Genomic DNA, 15,501 nt, shown 5'->3' on the forward strand with positions numbered 1-15,501 from the left:
ATATATATATATATATATATATATATATATATATATATATATATATATATATATATATATATATATGCAAGTAAATCACTGTAGGTGCGCGTGATCTAGGTATATATATATATATATATATATATATATATATATATATATATATATATATATATATATATATATATATATATATATATATATATATTGTATTTATTCTAAAAAATATATATAAATTATAGTCCTAATTATTTATCTAATGTTTGTTCAGCTATCAAACATTTGAGTGGTATTAATATTTGAGAAGACTTCAAAGCTGTAATAAAAGGCAGGAGTTTAGAGGTGACCACCAGGTCCCCAGCAGCTCCTCACTATAATAAATAAAGAATTTCATTTATTTTATTCTTATGAATCTCTGTAAATAAGAATTCCACCATCAAAAATGTCAAACACTGGTGACCAGTAAACATTTGTCATACTTTAACTAATTTGTAAAAATAATAAAATACTGTAATAAGTTATTTTCCACAGGCGTTGTCATGGAAGACGTTGAGAAGCAGACGTCAGGTTTGTCTAACATGAAGCTGCAGTCATTTAAGGTTGGTGATGTCACCGCATTCCTGGAGGGTGCTAATGAAGATGACATACACAACTTGATCCAGATATGGGGAGCAGCAACTGTGTGCAGGCGACCACTCCTCGGTGATAATGGAGTAACCGTTAAGGGAAACCTACTCCATGCCGCTGCTAAAATGGGAGCGCATGAATGTTTACAGGTTTTATTAGATGCTAATTCATCTAAAGATGTCCTCGACGCCCCAGATGATGAAGGAAGAACACCACTCCTAGTGGCAGTCTCGGAAGCACAGGATGAAGTTGTTAAAAAGCTCCTCGATGTTGGAGCTCATATTAATGCTCGTAATAAAAACGGTCAGACGGCGCTACACATCTTGACTTGTGCCATAGCTGCTGGGAAAAAAAATGAGGAAACCTTAGATAAAATAGCAAACTTACTTTTAGATAAAAAATACAAAATTGATTTGGAACCTCATGACCCTTATGAAGACCTCACACCATTAGGAATAGCTGCATCCAAGTTACCTCAAGAAGACGCGGCTCCCACAAGGAATGGACTCATCAAATTATGTAAAAATCTGGTAAATGCTGGTGCTTCTCTTCAGGAAAATGGAGAGGAGGGCACTATTGAAGAAGTTCTAAAACGCAAAGGAGCCCTTCCTTCTATCCTGATGGGTGGTGAACTTCCCCCTGCACCTACAAGGCCTGCAGCATCAGTATTCCTGGATATGATATTAAGAAGAAACAGTATACAGAATATACGGGAATTCTTGCTGACGAAATCTGCTGAAGATGCTCGTGGCGCTGAGTATGTTCGTGCGATAGTCAATGATCGACTTGGTAACCAAACTCTACTTTTCTATGCTATTGACAACAGCAATGAATCATTAGTTAAAACACTAATTGAATTTGGTGCACATGCTCGGGCACTTGAAATAACACATGAACTTCCCATTCACCGTGCTGCTGCCCTAGGGCACTTGCCTATATTCAATCTTATCATTGATCGTATGAAAGGGGGCAATAAATCCGTAGATCTTAGGGAATATACTGTTAGTGTTGTCCAAAAACTGATGGAGAGCAGTAAAAGAAAAAAAGGCCCTTCTCGTGACATTAGTCATTTAGATTGTTTACGAAGATTAATGGAAGACGATGTTCTCTTGAACGTCGACCAGGAATGGATGGGTCAGACTGTACTGCATGTAGCTGCATATTTCAAAAATCAAGAGGCCATAAGCAAGTTTTTGCATATGGGGTCATTCCTTGGTGCTCGCCAAACAATGCCAGGTAAGAACCAAGGTAATATCCTGGATTCACTACTTCCAGCAACTTTGGAACGAGCCATGGATGGCTGTATTACACACCAGCCAGCAAATGGTGATGACAGTGAACCAGAAAATGTTCTAAAGGAGGATTACTTGTTGAAACTGAACTTTAATTTTCTTTTACCTCCAGTCACTGTTGATAAAAAGAAAGAGGTGAGAAGTACTAATGAGGTGGAAGTATTGATGGACATTAAAAGGAGTAAAAGGCACCGACATACCATAAAACATCCACTCGTACAGTGTCTGTTGTATGCAAAGTGGCGGAAGGCTCTACCTCTTTACCTTCTCAATCTAGGGCTCTACTTCTTCTTTGTCGTTATTCTTACAGGATTTGTTTACAGTCTGAATGATTTACGTGTACTTGAAGCTAAATCAAAGATGTCTGGCAATTCTGGATCTTCCAATACTACTCAGGATCTGGAAGAACGGATTTCAAGTCAACAAACAACAATGTATTTGTTCAAAGGATTTCTTATCCCGCTCACTATGTACATGCTTAGCAGGGAGGTGTTCCAAATTCTCTACGTATGGGAAGACTATCGTAAGAATATTAAGAACTACTTTGACATATTTTTGATAGTGGTTGTGATAATAATGTGCTGCACAACATTTGATTCCGACATCACTCGCCACCTAGCTGCTTGGGCTATGATTGTTGCCTGGTAAGTTGACTTCATCTATGAGCTCATAATCAACACTTTTGTAACATGAGTATAATTTACCAATTTAGGAGTCATGTATGTTAAATTCACATTCCACAGTGTATTAAACCATATAAATACTATACTGTATATAATAAAAGATGTTCAAATATGGTTACTGTAACTGCATAAATTCCAGGTACGAGTTTGTGCTGATTCTTGGTCGAGTTCCTCCCCTTGCCATCTACATTACAATGGTTCAACATACCTCCAAGAAATTCATAAAGTTCATAGTATTGTATGGTGCCCTTATCCTAGCCTTCACCATCAGCTTCAACATCATCCTACAGCCCACTAATAATGGTCAGGTAAGTCTCACGCTGTCATCACCTGTAATAAGATTTTTAATGTCATTTACTAATTGTTGTGCTTTTTATTATGATAGTTTTGTTGCATTAATTTAAGTGTAATAAGAACCTTTTTATTTTACATTTCACTTCATATACAATACTGTAGATTTGTTTATATGGGTACATTATTTATCCATCTGTAGGCCTACAGTATGTACTTCCATTCCACCCAAATTAATTAGCAGGATTGCACTAGATGTATGTTAACATACAGTACACTTCTTTTTGTACACCCATTGCTTACTTCCCCCACAAGGTACAGTCTCGTTCAAGATTCTTCAAACACTGCTGGAGACAGCTGGCAACTCGAGGCCGTTTGTTTACAATAGGACGAAGTAAAAATTATGAATAAATGTAAAAGGTTATCGATGATTGGTTACTTACTTCCCTGTTGCTTAACTTAATGGTTGGGCTTTGTTGTTTCGTATTATATTATACTGTGCACTATATAGTAGAGAAAGGGCCTTGAGTTGCCAGCTGTGTCCAGCAGTGTTACCTTGTCGTGGTGTGGGGGCTCGAACGAACCACTTTCAAATACCTAGAATGGGTATAAAGTTCCCATCATGTAACCTCAAACGAGAAGGTTGAAAATGGATCGTAGCCAAACACGGATATTTCATAGGTGATGGACTGGTTGTTTTACAGAGTGGGGTATGAGCAGGCTCTACACCCCACAGTTCATCCCCAACGTTTTATACTCCCTTTAATTAATCTTCTGGTGAGAAAGATTTGGGGAATCTATTCTCAATAACTTCATCTCTTGCTCTTCCACAACCATTAACAGACACAATAAATGATTTTCTGGCGTTCCTGTTAGATCATCGTCACATTAAGGTCCAACCTCATTGCCTTCCGAGCTTGTGGGCAGTGTGCCACCGAGAGCTAGCAAGTACCGTCCGGGGAAAACAAAGTTTTGGGCATTAATCACGATGGAATGTTTAAAAATGAACCAATACAAAATAAAGATTGATGAGCATGGGCTCTGAGGACATTATATGACGCTGTTAAATATGTAAATGTCTGTAGGGAAATGAAAGGATTGCTGTGGGACATTCTGGGATTTGGTGAAGTAAGATGGACTGGTTCAAATAGCATTAGCGGTGAAGATTCTTCCTTCATAATTAAGGTGGTGAAAACATGAGTGTGTTGGTATTATTGTAAACCAGAAGTTGAGCAGTAGTGTAAAGGGATATTGGGCAGTGTGAGATAGGTTCTGATGGTCAAGTTTAATGCTAAACCCAAGGCCTTGGTAATAACACAGGTTTATGCACCAACAAATAACATTGAGAATGAAGTCTTAATTTTTAATGAAGATTTAATAAAAGTAAAAGCCACCGTAAAGTTTAATGGATGTCTGGTTATAATGGACGATTTTAACACAAACGTTTGGAAAGGGAAGTAGCACCAGAAGTGAGACCACATGGGTTGGGTAATAGAAATGAGAGAAGGGAAATAATAATTGACTTTTGTAAATAAAACAATGTGATAATTGCAAACACGTGGTTTGAACAACACCCTGGGCATTTGTATACATGGGTCTTACCCCAGGACAATGTAAACAACACAGAAGAGTAATGGAAGGAGCTTCAAGATGACGACAGAAGACATAACGATGGGGAACTGTACAGAAAAAAGGAAATAAATGGGGTGGAATTATTAAAAACAAAGACAATAAAATCCTGTTTGAGGCAGAAAAAGTAAGAGAGATGGGCAGAGTATGTAGAAGAACTATACAGTGATAGGATACAATAGAGGTAAAAAACGAAAAGGAAATAAAGACCGAAATGCCAATTCTGGAAACAGAAGTTGAGGCAGCTGTGAGCAATGATGGAAAATGATAACGCTTGTGGTGTTCGTCAGCTTCCAGCAGAATTTACAAAACAAATGAACAAGAATAGGATCAAATGTTTGCCTAGAATATGTTCCTCGTTCTTCAAAAGGCGACCTTCCCAGCGATTTAAAATAATCAGTATTTGTATTATTACCTCAAAAGCCTTAGAGAGCACCCAGTTTAGAACGATAAGATTAATAAGTCATGCCTGCTAAGTCTTATTAAACATTACTTTAAGTTGAATAAAATTTAGAATAGACAGTGAGTTATCTGAACAGCAGAATGGTAAAGTAATGTATAATACACGACATGCAGACGATGCTGCTCTTATCACGGAGAGTGAAGAGGCATTACAAAAACTGGTTAACAGATTAGTGGAAAAACTTGAAGAATATAACTAAATTAATGATTATTTCTAATTTAAAAATAAATTCTAAAATTAAAATTAAGGTAAACAACAAGGAACTTAAGCAAGTGGAAAATTTTGTAAGTGAGTAAGTAAATTAGCTGTGATGATTTTTGTATGAAAGAAATCAAAACAAGAATAGGGCAAGAAAAAACAGCATTTAATAATCTATATAACCTAATGAAAAGAGACATTAACTTTAATATGAGAAAAAAGGCTGCTGAGAAGCTTTACAGGGCCAGGACTGTTGTAAGGGCCAGATGTGTGGACACTCAGCAGACAACAGAATGAGGTTGGCGGCCTTTGCAACGTGGTGTTAAGGAGAATGTTAAGAATAAACTACACTGACAGGGAAACAAATGAAAAGGTACTAAGGTTAGCAAAAACTTGAGAGAAATGTTTGGTTTGTACAGAAAAGGAAATATTAGATACTGTGATCATATAATTACGGATGAGGGAAAGATGAAAGAAATATTAATGGGCAAAGATGAGGGTAGGAGGACCAGGGGAAGGCACAGACTGGGATGGATGATTGAAATTAAAAACGGGGTCCCTAGAGAGATACAAAACCTTAGAGAACTGGTAAAAACAGCCCAAGAACGTTTAGAGTGGAGGACTGGTTGTCAACGCCTCAGATAATTATGAGGACGGTACTCTGATTGCTAACAGTACTTGCTTATTTGAATACTGTATATTGTTCAAGCAGTTTGATTCCTACATTGTTTCTAAATTTTCAGAATTTCTGATTTTGTTGTTGTGGATACATTTAGCTGTACAGTCGGCCACAGGAATAAGTACACACACTGTAGCTGTAAGGTCCAGACACATGATGAAACTCAGCTCCCCCCCCACCTGTTATCTTTAACTATTTTCTGTTTTCCCTTCTTTATTATTCTATTTACTCCTCTTCCTTCCTTTACTAAGCCAAACACCAGTAAAAAATGGTAGGGTAAGAGAAAAAGTGGGGGAGGAGGAGGGAGCTGTACGATAATTGCAATCCCATTCGGCAACAAGTTTACTACCATTAGATACAATATACCACTTGCAATATAACACAAGACACTAGTAAAACATTCACAACAAATGTATTTATAACATATATGTAGGAATAAAACATAAATAACAGGTCATTTTGTCTGTTCTGTTCAGGACAGTGTTACCAGATATTTTGTCTCAAACACGAACCGTAGGTGTATACTTATTCTTGTGGCCGACTGTACCTATAGTTATTGGTTTTAGAAACTCAACTCATATTTTCTATTTTATTATCAGGAGTCAGACTTCAGTAATTTCTGGTCAACACTGCCAAAGGTAATAGTGATGGCAACTGGTGAATTTGAATACTCAGACCAGCGTGAGCAGTTCTCTCGCAAGTTTCTGTTCTTCACGTCGGCCATACTTCTCTTCCTTCTCTTTCTCTTCCTGATTTTTCTGGTCCTCATGAATGTTATGATTGGACTAGCAGTCACAGAAACCCAGGTGAGTTCACTACAGTGTTTCTTAGTATATATATATATATATATATATATATTGTGTAAGCTGCCGGTAAAGTGTAAAAGTCAGGCATTGTATGAAATACCTAGGCAGTCTATACAGTGGCGGGTCTGTTTTAGGCAGTGTGAGCGAGGCTGTTTACACACGTTTATTCCGTAGCTCAGCCTAACCTAAGATTACGTTACATTACGTTACGTTACAGGAATAAATGCGTATAAAGAAGTCTCGTTTCACACATTGTTGATTTTGCCAATAAATAACAATGTATATTAACATTTGTCCTTTTAATGCTTTGGTTAAGTCCATTTACACATTTTATATAACGTCTAAGTATTGTACATAATGCCTATGTATTCCATACTAATGCGTGAAAATCAGGCAGGTTATGACCTCACAGGGTCAGCGTATTAACCCTAACCTCAGAGACCCGGCCTAGACACACGTAGGGACGGTATACCATGTAGTCTATAGTTTTCTTAATTTTATTTATTATTTATTTAATAACATGACCATAGAAGTAATCTAAATGATACAGTGAAAGAAGTTGAAGAGGTTAAAATATGTCGTTGGAGGAGGAGAGTTGCCATGGTGATGAGGGAACGAACTAAAACACGGAGGTCTGGTGATGCTATTGAAGGATTAATAGCAGAAGCTCTGGTGATGCTATTGATGGATTAATAGCAGAAGGTCTGGTGGTGCTATTGATGGATTAATAGCGAACTAACGTGTAGCAGTGAGTACTGTACATAAGCTTCTGGGAATGAAAAGAGAAGGCAATAAGAGTTTCATGGAAGACGAATAACTGTACAGGGATTTAATTTATGACAAAGACAGGAAAAATAAATTAACTAAAATACAATACTTATATTTTCTGTTAAAATCTGCAGAGAAATCCAAATAAAAACATAAGCATTTTTGTTTCATTTCTAAAGCCAGAGTAGCGAGTCTCATAAACCACTTCAGGTTCTATATCTTCATTAAATCAGTTTCCGTGGAGCATATTAGAACGGCCTCCAGATGATCTTGACGAAATAGAGATCTCAGTCGCCTCCTGACATACTGCAGTTTCATAATACTCTATCACATGAGACAACAGTACAAGGGATCATTGAAGCATTTACAAAAGAGTATTGTAAGAGTTCCGCCTAGAGTCTAGGCCCTAGACAGTTGTCATTGCAGGAAGATGGATTCACAGACTGGGTGGTCCTCATCATCATTATTATTAGTACTGGCAGTCACACTCTTGTTGAAATGTGAGTTAAACAGGTGTCGGTGCACACGCATGAATGGGCCAGTTCTTCTTTTAATTCAGCCTCATCTACATCAGTCAGCTTAGCGAGATATGACAGTGCTAATACAGCTACTGTACATCTGCAGCACTACTGTACTGTAGTTGCTTGAATTCAGATTCCAGAGTTCTTTGTAGAGTGCCGACTTTTTCTCATTAAGAATGTAAGAGGGGGTCCAGACTATGTTACAAAAAAAGGAATGGTCCAAGTAAAAGAGAGAGGAAAAAAAAAGATTATATAACGGCTAAATATTACAGATGGTGGCAGCTCCCCATGCTGCAGCTGCACTTTCTCTTGCAGTCTCTCTTGTCAAATTATTAACCCTGATCGTGATGGAGTCGTTTCTTATAACCTCTCCCCATGTTATTCTTGACCTGTCCCTGGTTCTCCTCCCCTCCACATTAGGACTCATGACCCAACTGGTCTCCTCCATTCTCTCCACATGCCCAAACCATCTCAGCCAGCCTCTACCCTCAATACCCAGCTGCTATCTTAGTTTTGAACAGGTCCTCCTGTCATATAACACATCCACCTCACCATTCTCACTTCAGCTCACTTAAGTTTACTTAAGTCATCCTCTTTAACTGCCTATATTTCACTGCCACACAACATCACACATCTCACACCAGCCTTGCTAAGGCCACATGGATACCTGCACATATAGAACACTTAAAGTCGGCAACATCCTGCAGTCTGCCATCTACTCCACTGCACCTCCTGTGTACTCCCCTTCCACATTCACTGCACTTTATTGATTTTCTGCCAAAACCTCTTTTGCAGGCAGCACAATATCATTTTCCACTGTTCACCATGGATCCCTAACTATCACCACTAATCAATACTTTTCTTTTTACTCTCAGGCCCTTTGTCTCTCTTCCATTTCTTAAATTTCTCCCCTGCCTCTACAATACTGTCTGCTGTAAGCACTAAGTCGTCAGCATACAAAAACTCCCAGGGCAGGCCAGTCTTATAGTCCTGTGATGTTGTCTCCATCACCAGAGGTTTTTGGTCCCTCATATAACGCCATAACCAGAAATGATCATGAGAAAATGTATTGTTTATTTTTGGATTTTATCTGAATATTTGTTTGTACCCTTTTTAGATTTGTATTCATTAATATTGTATATTGACACAATTGGAAATAAACGATAGTAGAATTTTGAGAAAATCTAAAGGTACTGTAGGTTGTAATGGGGAATTTATTGAAAAATATTTATAATATAATAATATATTAGCGTAGAACATAAATAATTAGGGAAACTCAGTATGCCACTGTTAAAAGAACCATGCCATAGGATAGTACTTATAAGTACAGTAGGCTATAACAATGATGACAATATGTGAGACTAAATTATATTGGTGATTTTCAGCAAGTGTTAGAGGATGCCATACTCTACTCCCTTACTTCACGCCTGGAACTCGTCTACCTCACTGAATCCTTGTTCCTTCAGTGTCCAAGATTGAGGTCTTATATTGACAAAATTCACGTAATGTTAGGATCCAAGTACTGGCCCATTCTGTCAGGAACCGAGAAAGGATCCATTCTGTATGCACAGATTAATAACCCCAAGAAAAGGAAAAGACTCATATCTGGGGAAAACCAGGAATTCCAGAGTAAACTGGACGATGACACAGCTGAATGCCTCAGGTAGGCCCAACCATATCTGTAAATTTGACTATAAATTTAAGTGGGTAGTAGGTAGTATGCAGATATCAAACAGGGAGGTACTACCACCTGAGAAGATATTGGAAGCATAATGTGTTGTCTAATGGTAGACCCTGCTGCCATATGGCATCACGAAAATTTTACCAAATCCCAGCTTGCTGATCTGACTGACTTTCTGCCTCATTTACACGCAGTTGCAGGGTCTTAATTGTTTCTCTTACTCTGACAACACAACATTTTTATCGTTTCTCACTCTTCATTTGTTTGATTTATTTATTTATTTATTTATTTATTTATTTATTTCCCCCCCCCCCCTTCCCGGGCCCCGATGTGGGTCGGTGACCTGTACCCAGGTGAGTTAATCCCCGGAAAAATAGGTGATAAAGCTGTGAACCATTTTAAATTAGTGTTAATGCTAAGCAGTCACTGAGTATGCAAGTTGATGATATGAATACGTCTATAGTGGGTATTTCCACTTCTTCCAGCTCTTACGTATCACTTTCTACATTTATCGTGTATTGTTTGTGGTTTATGTACACTAGATCTTCCTCACAGAGAAGTGAAAAAATGGAGTTAAGATAATATATTGATATTTCAGTTACAAAATAAATAGTAGAGGAATTTACCCCAAGAGGTCCTGAAGGTGACTGAGGGAAGAGTTTGGCATTGTGACCTTTATAGGCAACTCATTTTATATATCAGCCAGTGTTAGAACCCATATAACACTTAAAGAGTGAACAGGTGCAGAAAATAAGCATCTTCTAGCTTTAACCAGAGTCTTGAAGAGGCTCCTCAAGAAGTTTTAATGACGCATGATTTTCCACACCATTAGTGCTACATATTGATTTCCTCCATCACAACATAGGACAGCCCAAACTAATGTCATTTGAGTTATAGTTGTCTGTAAACTGCTGACAAACCAGTTCCTTTTTGTTTCTTATTTTGAGTCAAATGATTACATATATACCTGTACTGCATGTTACAGACAGTGGAGATCAATCAATCAGAGTACCATCCTCATATCTGAGGGTTGGAGACGCGAATTATTAAACCTTCAGTACATGTGTAGGCAATGTGGCTGGTACTGAGCTCGATAGCCTTCATATCCCCAGCTGTAAAGTTAGGTATTCATTCACTGTTGGATATTAACCCTCTCATCGGTTGACAACGTAGGTTATGTCACTAAGAGAGAGGCAGTTACCAGACCTCTGCCACTTGCTCGTCTCAGGCATAGTCTGCCCAACTGCAAATGTTTATGCTCATTGTTGTGTTGATACTGCAGCATTTTTATAATACTTTTGCATATATTATATACTGTATATATATGCTGTATATGAGAGATAATGAGCATTGCATTGACTGGGATAATGCCTCCTCAATATTACCTTGTAATTCGATTGTCAGTAGGAACATTATAGGATCCAGTCTCATTAAACATACCGAATCTGTCAACATGAATTTGAGTGATGGTATGTACAAACTGGATAATTTTGAGCTATGCTTAGAGATGGCATGGTCAACTTCTTTGGATTAAAAATATTAGTAAGGGTCACTGCCTTATGACCGGAACATTGTGGACCCCTGCTGTCCCCTAGGGACTTGATCTAAGTATTTCTCCCTAGTCTGTACTCACCCCTGAAGATGTGAATTACATGAAGGCGCTAGGGAACTTCGAGTTTTCTTGTTTCCTTGTGGTTATCAGCATATATATATATATATATATATATATATATATATATATATATATATATATATATATATATATATATATATATATATATATATATATATATTGTGTGTGTGTGTGTGGCATTGCCTGATGGACAGGCTACTAAGGCGAAACCCAACAAACTGACCTATCGGCAGTCCATTGCAACTATTCCTTTCCCCAGTCGTTGCAACACTTGCATCACTGGATCAGGAAAAAGAAGAGCCAAGATGTGTGGTTGCAGCCTGCGCTCTTGTCTCACCACATAAATCAACTCACGTGTAGCCATCATCCAGCTCATCATACCTCTCATCATCATCAAAACCCCTATACCCCCAAAAGTCCTATGGAGACGGACGAGTGGTGATGGAGACAGGCAGTGATGACTGCTGGGAGTCTCTAGTCTGCACATTTTTTATGGGGATTAGCCCACCCGGGCACAGGTCACTAACCCACATCGGGGGGGGCAGGCAATCTAATAATATTAACAATAATAATAATAATAATAAAATAATAACTATTATTATTATTATAATTATTCATAAAAATTATTAACAAAATACAAAAAAATAATAACCATAAATAAATACAAAAATGAAAAAATTAAATCAAGAATGAGAAACGATATACATTATGTATGTTGTGTTGTCAAAGTAAGAGAAACAATTGAGACCCTGCAATTGTGTGTAAATGAGGCAGAAAGTCAGGTTCCGCAACCTGGGACAGCGGCACAGATAAGATGGTCATTTATGCACTGAATCTAGACAGCAGTGCAATCCGGTCCTGTCTGTGCGATTGAGCAGCCCTCTCGAGGAGCCACTCTGTTCACCCCACATTAGGAGAGGGCTAGAAAAGGTGCCCTAAACATAGCCTGCTTCAAAAAAACAACCTGACTGGGCAACCGCATCCAGTAAGGTCATCCTTATGCGGTCGAAAACACAATAAAAATGACAGATCCAAACAAAAACAAGCTACACAACCTCTTATGGTTGTTGCATGGAATGTCAGGACCCTGATTTTGTTAAATGAGTGACGATTAGCCAAATAGTTCCTGCACTGTCATCTATTGAATTTACAGGGTAAACACTAGAGTTACAGACTGCTTACGGGACTGTAATTCAATTTTGAGTATGATAAATTTACGGGACTGTACAGGGCCGGATTCAGGAGTGGGCAAAGTGGGCAACTGCCCAGGGGCCTCCACAATCTGGGGGCCTCCACATATTACAATTTTTTATTTATTGTTTGTTCATTTGGATTAATTTTATTTTCATTCTTTAAAATTTATGTTTATCTATTCCGTCACGTAAAACTATGTTCAGCAAGAAGCGTCATAGAAATTAGGCTAGCTACTCCTTGAAATAACTAATAACTAATAATATATTCTTTTCTGTGAAGTCTCTTGAAAATTTTGGACATGTGCGGTAGTAGCTATATCAGGGCTGGTCGACTTGAAACCACATGAATGACTCCAGTCATGTCTCACTTTTGTGTGTGTGTGTGTGTTGGGAATTTGTGCACTATCAATAAATATACAGTTCATTAAAAATTTCTCAATGTTCTAATTTCCTCAATATAACTGCATGTGGCTTCAAAATTCTCCAAAGAAGTGTTGAAATTTCAAAATTTTCCCGGGGGGCTTACAACGCCCCCTGGAACTCCCAGATGTTTAGGCTCGCTTCACTCGCCACCCCACCCTCTTGGGTAGTTATAATGAGAGGGGCCTCCACAAAGAGGCTGCCCATGGGCCTCCACAGGTCTCAATCCGGCACTGGGACTGTAAGGAGTCTGTAAGTTACGGTACTGTATCTCTGCTACTGTACGTAACTGATGAGGTGTTTTGAGTATGCAGCCCAAGGTGTGGAGCTGACAGTGGAAAAACACTGTCACATGTACAGTAGCTAAAACAACTATCTGTGCAGGTGGGGGTTGATATGCTCTGAAATTTTACACATGACTAGTGACAGCCCCCATATACCAAAATTTATCATCCATGGTCTCATATTGCTTCCCACAAAGCTACTGTACCACTCACTGCTCGTAGGCTAGCTACAGTGAGTGATGTAATTATATAAACATAATGTATGTAGCCCACATTTATATAAGTATTACTGTCTGTTTGACAGGGGCTAATACAGACTCAGTCTTCAAAGGGGACAATAATAGAAACCAGGCCAATCAAATGTTGGTACACGATTTTCAGACGTTTATGCCAGCGCCTATGCAGACAAAGAACAACAGACATCATTGGAATTAGCGAGTCTGGGGTCGAGAAAATGTGTCTCATGTGAATATTACTTACCTGTACCAGGGTATCACCCAATATTTAAAAAATACAGAGCCACATGAGGTGGTGGTGTACCACTGCGTGTCAAGGAGCATCTGGCAGTAACCATTACGGACGAACTAAACGAAATGGGATCATCCAGGTCTAATTGGTGCAATTAGATAGCACAAAACAAGAGCAAACTGACAACAGGTGTGCTACAAGGCTGTTTAATAGAGTCCTCCAGATAGCATCCAGAGCACAAGCCTTCATCATGGGAGATTTTAATCACGAGACCATAGACGGGGTGAATCTTACCACACAAGCCGAGGGAGAAGAATTCCTTGATCATAGGATAGATATTCGAGGTAGTAGATAATGACGAAAATTGCGATGTTATTTACTTAGACTTTAGCAAAGCATTTGACAGAGTATCGCATCAGAGGCCTCTGAGAAAAGTTAAGACTCATGGTATCGAGGGGAAAGATAGAGTTTTGTCAGGGGAGGGTACCAATCCAGTAGTGTGTCTTAGTGTGGGAGGAAACGACATAGGAAAGGTTAGGAGTGAGGAACTTTTCAAGAGGTATAGGGAGGCGCTGGGGAAGGTTAGAGATAGGGGAAGGATCCCGATAGTATGTGGTGTCTTGCCTAGAAGAGGGGTTGGTCGTGAATGGCTGTCCAGGGCAATTGCTATAAATTGCCGACTGGAAAAACATTGTGCAAACAATGGTTGGGCATTCATTGATAACTGGCAACGATTCTATGGCAACGACTACCTGTACAGTCGTGACGGAGTACACTTGTCTCGTGCGGGGGTAAAGACGTTGTCTGCATCCCTGGAGCGTGAAATTGTTACTCCAAAGGGGGGGTTTCGCCAGTAGAGAGAGGTCGGGGTAAGTGGGAGTCAAAAAACAAGCAGGTCCTGGGAAGTAAAAGTGGTTACCCAGAACAAGGGGTAAAACAGGACCAGGGAAGAGTAGGTTTAAATGTATACTATACAAACAATAGGAGCGTTAGAAATAAAATAGACTTGCTGAGAGCGGTTGTATGTACCGAGAATGTAGACGTCATATACTGCCAGACTGGGGTCACTAATTCTAAGGGGAAGTACTTAACTCTAATCTTAATTTCTAAGGGTCGCTGCCACCAGACCCCCCTCTGGACAGTATGTAGCTCGTTAGGTAGCGTGCAGAGTGGACTAGGCATTGGGTTAGGCTTTTCATTGACCAGATCGATAAGGGAAAAGAAGGGTGAAACCATAACATGTCTTAACTAATTTATTCTTTATAAACTATATGGTATCAAAAAATACAATTGAGCTGGCCTTCCTCAGAAGAACAACGATGAGTTTGGTTACCCTGCTTACGATATCATTTAACACTTCGGACTGCTCCACCTGTATGGAATATAGCACCTTAGGTCATCATACATAGTAACACCATCTCACCTCCCTGTAGCACCAGCTCACCACACCTGTTATACTCCACACCTGCAAGTATGGGACTCCTTGTGATTTCTAGGTGCACACATCAGGCACCTCGTTCGCACACCATCCTCGGTGGGTAGAGACGAGGGCTACACCAAGAGACATACCAGTACTGTTTCTGCTCCTAGCATTATAGGTCGCTCCAGGTGACGACCGCGGAGTTTCTCAAGCATTTCCTTATTTATTCCTACTCATTTGGGGTGGTCTGCTGGGGATCCACAGGTTCACAGTGGAATAGTATAGCTGGTAGCCACCTCACATGGTGGGAGGCTCACAGGGAGAATGGCCGAAGCCCAGCAAGGTGCTCCGACCGCGTGTGACCTGAGGTGACGGTAGTACGGGGGATACTGAGAAATATTGCCTGATGGGCGGTTATCACACACCCTAACACATTACTATTTCACTTATACATCAGGCAAAGCTT

At 39.2% G+C, this 15,501-nt stretch overlaps 1 protein-coding gene across 7 annotated transcripts in view; it reads left to right on the top strand.

Moving 5' to 3' along the window:
• Positions 1–9,599, top strand: part of LOC121869746 (transient receptor potential channel pyrexia-like) — a gene marked incomplete at its 3' end in the record, with an annotated part of 57,955 nt that extends 48,356 nt beyond the window's left edge. For all 7 annotated transcript variants that reach the window (XM_042371311.1, XM_042371318.1, XM_042371313.1 and 4 more), the window contains 4 exon segments: positions 511–2,542; positions 2,721–2,889; positions 6,441–6,647; positions 9,322–9,599. In XM_042371311.1, coding sequence (XP_042227245.1) covers positions 511–2,542; positions 2,721–2,889; positions 6,441–6,647; positions 9,322–9,599 — 2,686 coding nt within the window.
• Between the last annotated feature and the right edge of the window lie 5,902 nt (positions 9,600–15,501).

The sequence above is a fragment of the Homarus americanus genome, unplaced genomic scaffold (genome assembly GCF_018991925.1).
Source record: "Homarus americanus isolate GMGI-L3 unplaced genomic scaffold, GMGI_Hamer_2.0 scaffold23578, whole genome shotgun sequence".
Lineage (NCBI taxonomy): Eukaryota > Metazoa > Arthropoda > Malacostraca > Decapoda > Nephropidae > Homarus > Homarus americanus.